At 42.3% G+C, this 13,305-nt stretch overlaps 1 protein-coding gene across 8 annotated transcripts in view; it reads right to left on the reverse strand.

Annotated features, from left to right (window-relative positions):
- Positions 1-13,305, reverse strand: part of LOC135100582 (probable serine/threonine-protein kinase tsuA) — a 119,114-nt gene that overhangs the window by 12,511 nt on the left and 93,298 nt on the right. For 6 of the 8 annotated variants that reach the window (XM_064003616.1, XM_064003613.1, XM_064003614.1 and 3 more), the window contains exons 3-6: positions 11,251-11,372; positions 8,582-8,691; positions 3,979-4,209; positions 372-608 (exon numbers count right to left, since the gene is read on the reverse strand). In XM_064003616.1, the coding sequence (XP_063859686.1) occupies positions 372-608; positions 3,979-4,209; positions 8,582-8,691; positions 11,251-11,372 (700 nt within the window). The remainder of the gene's footprint in view (positions 1-371; positions 609-3,978; positions 4,210-8,581; positions 8,692-11,250; positions 11,373-13,305) is intronic. The other 2 variants (XM_064003617.1, XM_064003618.1) reach the window with 2 other exon arrangements.

The following is a 13,305-nucleotide window of genomic DNA, read 5'->3' on the forward strand; positions in this document are numbered from 1 at the left end:
TGTGTGTGTGTGTGTGTGTGTGTGTGTGTGTGTGTGTGTGTACACTGCTCCCATAGAACCCCTTTACAACCCTGAACTAAGGATGTACAGTGCAGTGTCAGGAAGAACAAATAAATGATCCCAACTACAATGCTCGTACAATGTAAATAACACTACTACAAATTGCAATGTCTATCGTGCAGCACACCCACCCACACACACACACACACACACACACACACACAGACCCACACACTCTCTCTCTCTCTCTCTCACACACACACACACACACACACACATATACAAGAGCACACCACACCACACGGCAAATCAAGACGCCCAGCACACTGAAACAGGGGGAGCCATGCACTGGACGGCGTCTCTCCCTCTACCTTCCTCCTGGCGGCTTCCAACCCTCCTCCACCAACCTCCGATATGTCGCTCTTCTCATCCGAACCCGACCTCGAAGATGCAGAAAACCGGCGTGGCCACAGATTTCCCACACCCAGGCAATTGGGGGTCTTGAGGAGGCGGGGGCGTTGAGAGCGTGCGGGGGCTTGGGCGGGGACAGGGAGGGGAAGGTCGGCGATGGTTATATCGTCCGATAGGTCCCGATGCCCCTCGTCGGGCTGTGGAGGCGAGGGAGGGTCACTTGGTCGGTTTCCTGACGGCCCGACACTCACTTCTACTGGGCGGGTGCTGTTGTGAGGTTCTGAGGTCGTGAGGGAGGGAGTGTGTGTGGTGAGGACTCATGCACCAGGGAGGGAAGGAGTGTGTGAGTATTAAAGGGACTCGTGCAGTAGTAGGTTAAATTTGTGATATTATTGGGTGTTCTAGTCTAAGTACGTGCACTATACTCCAAACGTGATCTATACATATGCGTGCGTGTATGCTGCTACTTGGTTTTGTACACACACACACACACACACACACAGACACACACACAAACACACACACACACACACGCAGGCAAATAAAGCGGGCACGCACGCTGTTAACAAATACAAACTCACGCTATATAACTCTAAACAAACGCACATTTCAGGTACGAGGACAAACACGGCCCTGGTGAGAGAGGCCATTTCAGGCGGCCTGCTGGGATAGAGAGAGAGAAAGAGCAAGAGAGCAAGAGAGGATCGTATTTTAAAACGCTCTGCTCTTTCATTACGACGATTTTCAGAGGCCACAGAGATGATCAGCCTGGTTCTCAACAGTGTTTCTCCTGTACACAATGTATAAACCATGTTATTCCATCACTAGAATCATAAAAAAACACTTAAAAAACCGTGGAACTTCATCTACTAAAGCCTTTAGATAGTAGTCAGGGTGTGGCACGGAAGCGTTTCAGAATATGGTCCAGAGAGAGAGAGAGAGAGAGAGAGAGAGAGAGAGAGAGAGAGAGAGAGAGAGAGAGAGCGAGAGACTTCGCCGTTGGGTGGATCACAGCGGCTCAGTGCGTCTTGCCCTCTTTGTCATAAGTATCCAGGGAATCACCAAATTTCAGCTGAATCACCTTCCTCCTAATGCCTCCTTGCCCTCCTTGCTCTCGTGTCTGCATCGTGAGTAAAGTTTATTAATCTTTTTACAGAGACAAACACCATGCGCACTGTTAGTCTAGCAAAGATTTGACTGTTTTATTTAATTTCTACGTTTTGCATTATTCGGAATATTTTTTTGATGTATGTACTTTGAAGGCAACAACAAGTGTATGCTATTTTACGCGGACAAATATCACACTCACTATCAGGCTAGCAAAGATTTTTTTTGGTTTACGTAATTTCAAGTTTTGCATGATTTCATTTTTTTTTTCCACCTTATGTACTTTAAAGGCAACAACAGAAGAGCGGCGCATAGTAACGAAAGAAAGAAGAAATAGGAGCTTTTCAAGGAAATCTTTGATCAGGATGTATCGCTTATGGACAACAGGAGAATTATTGTCCCTCTGAGAGCTACTCGGCCCAAATTAGACTGAGTAATACACAAAATACAGTCATGATTTCACTTTGGGATGAATAGGATGTGGGGAGAACATCTGCTGAGTGACATATGAAACTTTCTTTATGACGACTGGCTTCTAATTATACACGAACTGCCAGTGTGAAATGAACGGTGAAGACACAAGTGAGTAACAGGAGTCGTTTGCACGCACAGGAGAAGAACAATAATAATAATCTTAGAGGAAGTCTTGTTGCCACTGACCACTGCCTGCGGCCCCCCTCAACCCACCGCCAAACAACAGTTAACTACACGCACACAAACTCTGGAGTAATTTGACATGATGAATGGCTATAGTTTGGTCGAGGTGCACCTTCCGTATAGTTCCGCTGTGTCTAATCACGTTGATGTTCCCGTGGCATGTCAGGAGTGATGTTATGGCAAGGCAGGGCTTCACGTGGCATGCAGCTGATCACGAACATATTTAATCAGCGTAAAATCACCGTGTGGTAATCGATTTCTCCGAATAGCCTCTGCTTCGCCGTGGCCAGCTGAAATTTCTGTTCCACGGCCGCTGCCAGCCAGATCCGTGTTCAGAAACGCTTTGCTCTCTCGCCATGACTATTTTCGAACACCACAGAGATGATCAGTCCGATTCTCAAGACTGTCACTCCTATTGTAATGTAGGAATCTCGAATTTGTCACTAGAACTGTAAAAACACCATTAAAAATCTATGTAACTTCAACTAGTACAGCCTTTTGAAAGTAGTGAAGGTGCGGCGCAGAAGTGTTCCAGAATATGGTCCCCGCCAGGTTATGGACGCACTGCCGCCGTCATTACATCCTGCCACTTCATCCTCGTTCATTAGTTTTATTCAGGGCCAGGCAATAGTTCCGCTCAATTCGTTTCTTTACCATGCATGACGTTTCAATGATTTCCTTGGCTTATAATGCACTGTGGCGGCGTAACTGAGGAAGAATCTTTCCTTTTACCTACAGATTTTCATACAACGAGGAGCGAAATTCTTCTTGTACTCACATAAGCGGTAGAATATAAAGAAGAGGCATACGTACGAGTAGAAGTGGGAAGAAAGATCCATACTGTTAAGAAAAGTGGCCTCGTACTGAGCAGGATTTGCAACACTTTCACTCGACGTAACCTGAGTGTGTCTGTTAATCCTCAATCAGGAAGAGCAAGAGCAGGTCGACGAGGGTAGCGGGGCGGCCCATGCAGCACATCCGAGCAAGGCCAGGCAGGATGCAAAGCAGAGCGACGAGACTGCTTTACATTTTACGGCGCCTTGTTTACGTAAATGTTTTACTTCACTCGGTTTACTCAGTCACTCTTTTCCTCTCGCGGAATTTCCTCTTAACTGTAATGTTGATGAAATGGAATTAGGCCGAGTGTGCCACCGAATTTCAGCTGCCTCGACAAGAAACTGCCCGTAAACTGTTCTGAAATGGTCGCACGCGAGCACACACACACACACACACACACACACACACACACACACACACACACACACACACACACACACAGACAGAGTATTCACAAAATCGCTAACATGCACAGCAGTAACATGCATGAGTAGTCTAACACGAAGTTGTCAATGTAAATTTTTATGTATACATGCTATGAAACAGTTTTGTGGAGTTAAATAGATGTGCTCAGAAAATGTGTGTGTGTGTGTGTGTGTGTGTGTGTGTGTGTGTGTGTGTGTGTGTGTGTGTGTGTGTGTGTGTGTGTGTGTGTGTGTGTGAGAACGAGGGAGAATTACATTACACAAACACGGAGTGGGGCATTTTAGCAATAGTTCAAATCGGTGCTTGGGGGGGCGGGCGGGAGGGTGGGAGGGAGAGGCCTGGGCTGGTCTGGGAAGGGGAAGAGGGCCGGAAAGGTGCACAGGTGACAGCTAGGCGAGGTGGGCGGTGGAAGGTTGGGGTGAATAAGCCTATTTGTGGCGAGGAGGGACTGAGTGGGGATGGATAGGGTGGAATAGTGCGCTGAGTGTAAAGGTGAAGGAGGAAAAGAGTTGAAAATGCGGGGGAAGTGACCATGAGTACCTTGAGCGGGTCAGTTTCGCGTGTGTCTGTCTCCTCCGCCACGGCGTCCTGACGGGGCAGCTCCAGACGGCGACGCTCACCCTCAACGCTCCTCTGCTGCTGCTGTTGCTGTTGCTGCTGCTGCTGCTGCTGTTGCTGCTGTGGTGGCTGCTGCTGCTGCTGCTGCTGCTGGGGCGGTTGCTGCTGCTGCTGCTTCTGTTGTTGCTGTTGTTGCTGATGGAGGAGCTGCAGCTGTAAAGAAACATTCCTCAGCGTGGGTGTTGAGTCATGCGGCACAGTGTATTGCTACGCACCGCCGCTATTCCTGACACCCACACACACACACACACACACACACACACATACACACACACACACGCACATACGAAGGCTTTGTTTGGTTTGCAGCGTACGTGTTCCACTCACAGGAGGAAGCTTTGCACTTCACTTGCTAACCGTTCGATTTTCTTGTATGTACTCTACTACGCTTTCTGAAAGGCAACTCGTCGTTTTTTCCTACACACACACACACACACACACACACACACACACACACACACACACACACACACACACACACGCAGGAGAGGTTCGGTTTAGTAATTGATCTTTTCAGTGTATAAGAAAACTGTACACTTCTCACTTGCTACGAACTGGATTTTCATTTACTGTAGTACGCTTTCTGACAAGTAATTTATCTTTCCTCCCTACACACACACACACACACACACACACACACACACACACACATACACACACACACACACAGAAAAGCTTTGACTTGCTACGCTGATTGCTCTTATGTTGTGAGTACTCTGTACCATACGTTATCAACCGGATTTTCTGCCTGTTCCAGCACGTTTTCTGACAGGTAAATCACAACAACCTTGAGAATCTTTCCATGTACGATTATTTATGTTTCCCTTCACCTTCTTCACACCTGAACTGCAAAAAATCATCTTAATATGAGCCTACCAATGTACACTTCACTAGTAATGATGCGCGTTGGAGATAAAAAATTCCATAGATGTGTATTTTTCTTGAGGTTTGGCTATATAAAGGCTGAGCAACTGGCTGGCACAAAGCCTCACAAATCACTGGCTGACAGTTGCTCTGAGCTGGTTCGGGATGGGCTGCCAGGGTGTAGCATAAATTTTCTAACCCTTGACCTCTCGACCCCTGCACTCTGGTCAAGCCAACGCACTTGGCAACAGCTGCGCCATGACATATGTGAAAAGTGAAAAGGAGTGACTCAGCGTTGAATAGAGAACAGGGGCGCTGTCATGAAGCCAAAATAGAGGTATAGCTGGCGTGGGATGCCAGCGGACGCCACCAGTTTAGCAGCGTCGCAAGAGAAGAAAGGATGAAAAAAATTATTGCCACGAAAACCAATGAAATAAAACAATATAAGGTGAGAAATACGGATCCGGGCTAGTGTTTCATCCTCTTCAACACACACACACACACAGACACACACGTTGGGTATGGAAGTGTGCAACCAAAACACAATAGGTTTCTGGGAAGTATGTAGCTTCCATTACCGAGTGTGTGCATGTGTGTATACCAAAAAAAAACAAAAAAAAAAAGCTGCATATTGCTAACTCATGTAATGCACTCTAACATTTGTAAAAAAAAAGTAAAAAAAGAAAAGAAAAGAATAATAATAAATCCTTTACCGCATCTTTCAGTTCCTTGTTTTTTTTCATTGGTATTTATTTATTTATTTTTTTTTTAATCTATCTATAGGCTCCACCTGAAAACACACACACACACACACACACACACACACACACACACACACACACACACACACACATGAGTTCACTAAATCCATATCGATGTCTGAGCTACAGAAAAAAAAAGAAAAAGAAAAAGAAATCCAGTTTAGATATATTCGGATTCTGTTTTTTATTATTTTTTATATATATATTAGTAGTTTCATCAATTCGAAAATTATAACGCAGCCAGGAGTCAAAGTAGATTTATTGACAAACATAAGGAAAATAATTACACTCACTCACACACACACACACACACACACACACACACACACACATATACAAATAATAATGATAATAAAAAGAAAAAAAAATAGAGTGACGGTTCAAGAATGGAAAACAACAACGCACCATCTTCAAAATCAAGGGAAAAAAAAGAGGAAAACTTCTTCTTTTCGTCCATGTTTTCCTCTTTTCCCTTGATCCATTTTGGCCATAATTACATGAAACACTTACGCCAAATCAGTCTCTTCTTAGTCCTAATTTCCTCTCCCTCTCCTTCTCTTTTTCCCTCTCTTCGTAACCATCCTTCATTTCTTCCTCTCATCTCATTTTCCTTTCGCTTTCCTTCGCCTCCCCTTCTCTTTTCTTCAGCATTTTCATTTTAACATTCCTCTTTTCATTTCGACTCCCTTTCTACCTTCTTTTGTTAATTTCCTTTCCTGTTCCTTCGTTTATGTATTTTTTGCTCACCCCGTTCTCCTTTTCCTCCTTTTCCTCTTCCTCTCTTTTTAACTTGCTTTTTTTTTTTTTTTGGTGTTCCCGTTCTGACTCTCATATCTTCTTGTTTTCGTGCTTTCTCTTTAATTTCTTTCTTCCTCTCACTTCGTCTTCATATTCCCCTGCTTCTTTCTCCTCCTCCTCCTCTTCCTCCTGCTCCTCCTCCTCTTCCTCCTCCTTTTCTTTGCACTTCATTCTTCCCATATTTTTTTTGTTGCTCTCTTCACTTTATCTTGATTTTTCCCCTCTCTTCGCTCATTTTTCACAATCCCTTTGGTTTTCCTTTCTCTTCTGTCTCGCTCCATCTTAACTCTTCTCTTCCTTAGTTCCCATTTTATTTCCCTTTTTATCCTTCATTCTCCATTCTCTCTCTTCTCTCTCTTTCTTTATCTCACCTTCATTCCGTTGACTTGCTTCACTTAATACTACCTTCTCTCTTTTTCCATTCCCATTCTCTTCCTTCCTCCACCCTTCTTGCTCTCTCCTCTCCTCTCCTCTCCTTGTCTAACCCTCGCTCTCTGTCTCCCCTAACTGGGCCAGAGCAAGCAAATACGTATATACTAACGCAAACTCAAGCAAATAAATACATGCAGACATCACGTACAATCAACACTAAACAGAGAGTGAGGTGAGAGAGCAACATATTTAAAAGTAAGAGAGACGCCACTTTAATTCTACTCTCGACCTTATTTGCATCCAGCCACCTACCCACACATTCACTCACCCACCCACCAACCCACCAACATAAACACAATCCCACACTTCAAAGGTGGCAGAAATGGAGTCCAGGAAAGCATCTCACTCGCCTACGCAAGACTCCAGGCCTCGTACAGCACCACCCTGAAGACCTCAGCACCTGATCTCTTTAACCTTTTCGTGAGGCTGTTAGTATTGCCACAGTGTACTAAGCATATGTATGTACAATTGGGATACCAAGTGATACCATACCTTACGCCATCTTACGGTTATGAAGTAGAATATTTGAATTTATAAGCAGTTATGAATAAAAAAAAAAAATATACAGAAAGTAACTGAGAAAATGATAACGAGAAAAAAAAAGACAAAACAACGGATAACTCAGAACGAAGGTAGATTTAGTTCAGATGTCCTGATATATCTTTCACTCTTGATGTTATATAAGAACGGGTAAACAGAAAAGGATATAGAGTTCCGGAGTTTACAGAGAAAATAACACTAAAATGCTGCCACGCCTTTGCTCGCAGTGAACGCAACACCCTGCCAAGAATCGGTAATGCAGCGTGAGCGGGAGCATATAACCCAACACTGATCCGAAAATATTTAATAAAGTGCTTCCTAGTCTGACCTGAATATTGCAGAGTGAGTTGCTCTTACCTGTGATGTATGTATGTGTGTGTGTGTGTGTGTGTGTGTGTTATTCTGAAGACCACGAATGGAGTGAATGAGAGTAAAACAAACACCGCGTCGTAATACCAAAGGTCACACGACGCCGAGCAACTTCACAGAAACAAATATCTATAAAAAGAAAAGAGAAAATACGATCATCATAGAACAAAGTAAAAACAAAAACGATTAGTGGTTATAACTATTAATACCTTAATAAAATACTACCAGCAAACACTAATAATAAAAGTAAGGGTAAAAACAATAAAATAATAAAAAAAAATCTTAGTAATAAGCAAGAAATAGAAGAATTAATAGTAGTAGTAGTAGTAGTAGTAGTAGTAGTAACAGTAGTAGTAATACAATAACAGTATTAGTAACATGATAAAAAAAATAATTAAAAAAAGAAGAAGCGAGAAGCAAAGCGAAGAACAAATTCAGAACAAGAATAAGAATACGAATGGGGGAAAAAAAAAATCAGAAGCACACACACCAAAAAAAAAAAAAAAAAAAAAAAAGCTGAAAATTTACAACAATAACAACACCAATAAACAAACCCCAACAAACTACGCCATTTCACTTATATTCTCCTTTATTTTCCTTTCAAGAGGCACTGACAACCTACTGAGCTTTCCCCCACACTATTTCTTGCATCCCTTTCAATCCGGTCCCCTTCTACCAACCACAAAACAAAGAAAGAGAGGCCGATCTCCCTTTACCGTACACAAGAGACACGGTAGAGACCCAGCTCCCTCACCCCTCACCTGTATGTTGTCCTGATGGGTGAGCTTGGGGCGTGTGTTGAAGTAGTGGGGCTGCGTCATAGGCCACGTGGGTTGCTTCTCTACGGGGCTTTTCGGCCTCTCGTTGCGGTCTGACATGGGGAAGAGAGAGCAAGGTCAGGTTAGGGCTAAGCTGAAATGGGTCTCTCAGGTCAACTTAGGTCAAAGGGAAGGAGAGTCTTGGGTGTTTCTTTTTCTCTTGTTTCTTTAGTCATTTTTTTCCTTTACTTGTCCTTTACTTGTCTGTGTGTGTGCGCGGACAATCAGAAAACAAGAGAAAATATAAGCTCAGTTTTGCTTCTTATGGAATATTAAACTATTCAAGAAACAAAAAAAATGCAAACAACTATCTAGAAAATTGAATGCATATGATTATAAGTCATCTGGCAGTGAAAGGATTAAGAGAACCCATTATACCACAATTAGATAAACAAAAAGAAAAATCATGAACAAAGAAATCAGTGGATGTTTAAATCAATTTGCTTACGTAACAATAAAGCAAGGTCAGGGAAGAGGGAGATCAGTTTCAAATCCTGATTGGTTAGATCAAATGAAACAGGGAAGAAAAAAAAAGTGGAATTTGAAAGTGATTTGCTTACGTAACATCAAATGGAAGTCAGGGAAGGAAGGGGTCAGTTTCAAGTCCAGCCTGGTTGGGTGAAGTGAAGCAGGGGACGGGAAAACAAAAAAATAACACGTGAAGAGGATATGCCAGTCGTAGGTGTGTTAAGTGAGGGGTCAAAAAAAGAACTCGAAGTCGGTTTCCAGGTCGGTGTGATCTCGGCAGCAACGGGCACGAGCACAGGATGTCTCTGCAGTGTGAGAAGTGAAGAGTGAAGAGCAATGCCCCGTGAGCGTATGTATGGAGCACACGCTCACCTGTGAAGGAGGAGGAGGAGGAGGAGGAGGAGGAGGAGGAGGAGGAGGAGAAGAAGAGCAACAATAACCACCACCACCACAACAACAACAACAACAACAACAACAACAACCAGTGAAACAAGAAGAAAAAGTGAAAAAAAAAATAAAAAACGAACACGAAAAAAAAAGAACACCAACAAGGACAAAGATAAAAACGAGAAGGAAAGTAACCCATGAATCAGGGAACCACAACACAAACAGCCGCAAGAGAAAGAAAGAAGACAAAAACACACTAATCTTTTTATCAATAACTTTCTTCTCAACTTGCACCCTTAAGCTTGTCAAAACTTTCTTAGGTGTGCGAAAAAAAAACAAAAGAAAACACATCCTCCAATTATTTCTTTCCTGAGTGTTTTCTTAAGAATTATTTGTGGTGGAGAGTTGCCATGTCCAGTAACACAATGGCCAAGTCTGTAAGTTTCTATAAATTTATCGTTCAATATTAGCTTCTCCAGTACTGACTACCATGGCTGCTCTTCTTAGCGTTATGCAGCAAGTTTTGGGTAGAGTTTCGAAACACACTTCTGAATAATCGAGCATTTCAAATCTCTCAGTGTCTGTATTTTTATTTTCATTCGTCTGGAACTCCTCAAACGAAATAACAACTACCATACTATTGATAATTAGTAGCTTTTACTCTCATTAGGTTCAGGTAATGTAAACCTATATTTTTCCTAGTGATTTATGTTATAACGAATTGGTTAAATAGACTTTTGAATCTGAAAAAAAACTCTTGAATATGTATAATTAAACTATGACGACTTTTTTCCTTTTTGATGCCCAAGGTCAGTGTCCCTATTGCATAAAAAGAAAAAAAAACAGTTATATGGCGCCTGGCTCTACTTCTCCCACCGTAGAACTACCAAGAATTGCAAAATTTTCAGCTATCAATATGTGAATAACTGCCTCACCCTCTCGCGTCCAGACAACCACAGAAGTATGAAATATTTTCCCTACATAAACATTTTCCTCTGCAATTACTGTCATACTCTACGTAGAAGGAAAGTTTAATTACCAGAGCAAAATTCCTGCCTGTGATCCAACACATAAATAAAAGAGTGTTGTCGTAAAGTTGGACGTAAAACACACACACACACACACACACACACACACACACACACACACACACACACACACACACACACACACACACACACTGAAAAGCTTCCCTAGAATTTGCAGTGTTAAAAAAAGGTTACACAAACGGTAAAAGGGAGCAAGTTATAGTGCAGGGATAAAAATAAATAAAAGAAGCGTTAGGCCTTGTAAAAATTATTATATGTATATATGTATGTATGTATGTGTGTATAGAGAGAGAGAGAGAGAGAGAGAGAGAGAGAGAGAGAGAGAGAGAGAGAGAGAGAGAGAGAGAGAGAGAGAGAGAGAGAGAGAGAGAGAGAGAGAGAGAGAGAGAGAGAGAGAGAGTATAAGAAAAAGAAGAGAGAAAGAAAAAGAAACAAGCTCAGTATGGCATAATTATAACCTACGTAAACACACTCAACATAAATAAATAAAACAAAGCAAAAAAAAAAAAAAAGACGAGGAATGCAAAGTAACAAGGCATTCGAATAAAACTTCACAAATCACAAAACAACACCAACACACACAAAAGTTATCGGAGTGTCAAACAAAACAAAGCTAACACAAACACCTCTCATCCCTCGCTCCCAAAACAGGCAGAGAGGAGTGGCCGGTCTGGCTTAGGGCGCTACAACAGCTCCTCAGGCACTTACCGTAAGAGACGCCGGGGATGCCATCACGTTGGGGCGGCGGGGAAGAGCCGTCCACCACGATCTTCCACTTGGTTCCCTCGCTGGCGCTGCGGTAGATGGCGCGAGGCTGGTCCAGGTGAACTCTGCGGAAGGAGAATGGGACATGATTAGAGGAAGGAATACAGAACACAATGAGAAAGAAAATACAAGCAGTAGCAGGTTTTTTGGAGGTTGTGAGATTGTTGTTATGGAATAGGTTGGTCCAGGTGAGCTCTGCAGGAGAACACACATTAATATAAAGGAAATGAAAGTAGCAACAGATTCGTTGGAAGTTGTGAGGTTGTTTAGGGTGAACCTTATTATCTTATCGAACAAGCTGGTCCAGATGATCTCTGTAGAAGGAGGAGGAATGGGAGGTGGTTGGAGGGAAAGAAGACGTAAGGATATAAAAGGAAAGGGAAAAGTAATAGCTTATTTCTTAGGCGTTGTGAGCTTTGTTTTGTAAATTGAGGGGGGATGGTAAGGATGAGGAGCAAGAAGAGAAGGAGAAAAATGGTGGTGGTTGAGGAGGCGTAAAAGGGAGATGACAGCAGTGGCAAGACGAGAAGAAAAAAAGGAAAAAGTGAAGAAAAGGACGACGAAGGAGAAAGATGTGTAAATACGACGAACCATATCATAAAACTAAAGATAGTAAAATGAAAAAAGAAAATAAATAAGAATAAGAATAAAATAAAAAAAGATGAGAAAACTGTAAACATCTACCAGCAGAAGAAAAACATAAAGAATTAAATCAAATGTAAGAGTTAAACAAAAACAGAGATGAAAATGGGAATAATAGTAAGGAAAAGAAGAAAATGGAGCCCTAGAAACATGCCGCGAGGGACACAACCTGACAAGAAGCTACAAAGAAAAAGGAAAAACAAAAACAAAACAAAAAAAGAAAGAAAACTAAAAGCAAAAAAAAAAGCCAAGAAAAAAAAAAGAAGCAAAACGAAAAATACCAAGAGAAAGAGAGAGAGAGAGAGAGAGAGAGAGAGAGAGAGAGAGAGAGAGAGAGAGAGAGAGAGAGAGAGAGAGAGAGACGACGCATGTAGAAAGGAAAGATTTAAGAGGAAAATATGATAAAAGCAGAAACAGGTGAAAGGAAATGAAGAAATGGAAGTAAGATGAGGAGGAGGAGGAGGAGGAGGAGGAGGAGGAGGAGGAGGAGGAGGAGGAGGAGGAGGAGGAGGAGGAGGAGGAGGAGGAGGAGGAGGAGGAGATGGAAAGAAGGAAGGAAGGAAGAAAAAAAAGCATGAAGAAGAAGATGGAAGAGGACAGAGTGCGTGGAGAAAGGAGACAGATGGAAAGAAAAAAAGAAAAAAAAAACCTAAAAAAAGACAAAAATCAGAAAGCATGAAGGAGAGGGAACGGCTGCGACAGGAGGGAACATAGAAAGGCTGGCATAGTAAATAAGGTGGTGATGTGGCTGCTCAAAGTTGTAATGCAGAGAGTGACGTGACTGGAGAGAGCGGGAATGGTGAAAAAAAAAAAAAGGGTAGAAAGAGAAGCAAGGAAATAGAGCGGGGAGAGAAAAAAAAAGAGGAACAGAGGGATAGAACTAATGAGAGAGAGAGAGAGAGAGAGAGAGAGAGAGAGAGAGAGAGAGAGAGAGAGAGAGAGAGAGAGAGAGAGAGAGAGAGAGAGAGAGAGAGAGAGAGAATAGAAAACGTAATGTAGCTCAATATCAGGCAGGTACTATGGTTATAAGTGGTATGAAGATTTAATGCTGATATTACTTTTTTTTTTTATATGAATACTGTCGCAATTACTACTACTATTACTACAACAACAACAACAAGAGTCTTACTTACTACTACTACCTCTACTACTACTACTCGTTCCCGTTCATCTATTTTGGTCAGGGCACGAGGTTTCCTTCCACAGGTATTATTCCTATGGCTAGTGGCAGCTTTTGTAGGTTTCCACATACAACTTCACAGGGATTGAAAAAATTGTAAGGTTGTTTACTGATGTTCGGAAATCCTTTATATGTAATCTATACGTATGCTACCGCTAACCTGACTGTTTCAAGAG

Source organism: Scylla paramamosain, chromosome 5 (genome assembly GCF_035594125.1).
Source record: "Scylla paramamosain isolate STU-SP2022 chromosome 5, ASM3559412v1, whole genome shotgun sequence".
NCBI lineage: Eukaryota > Metazoa > Arthropoda > Malacostraca > Decapoda > Portunidae > Scylla > Scylla paramamosain.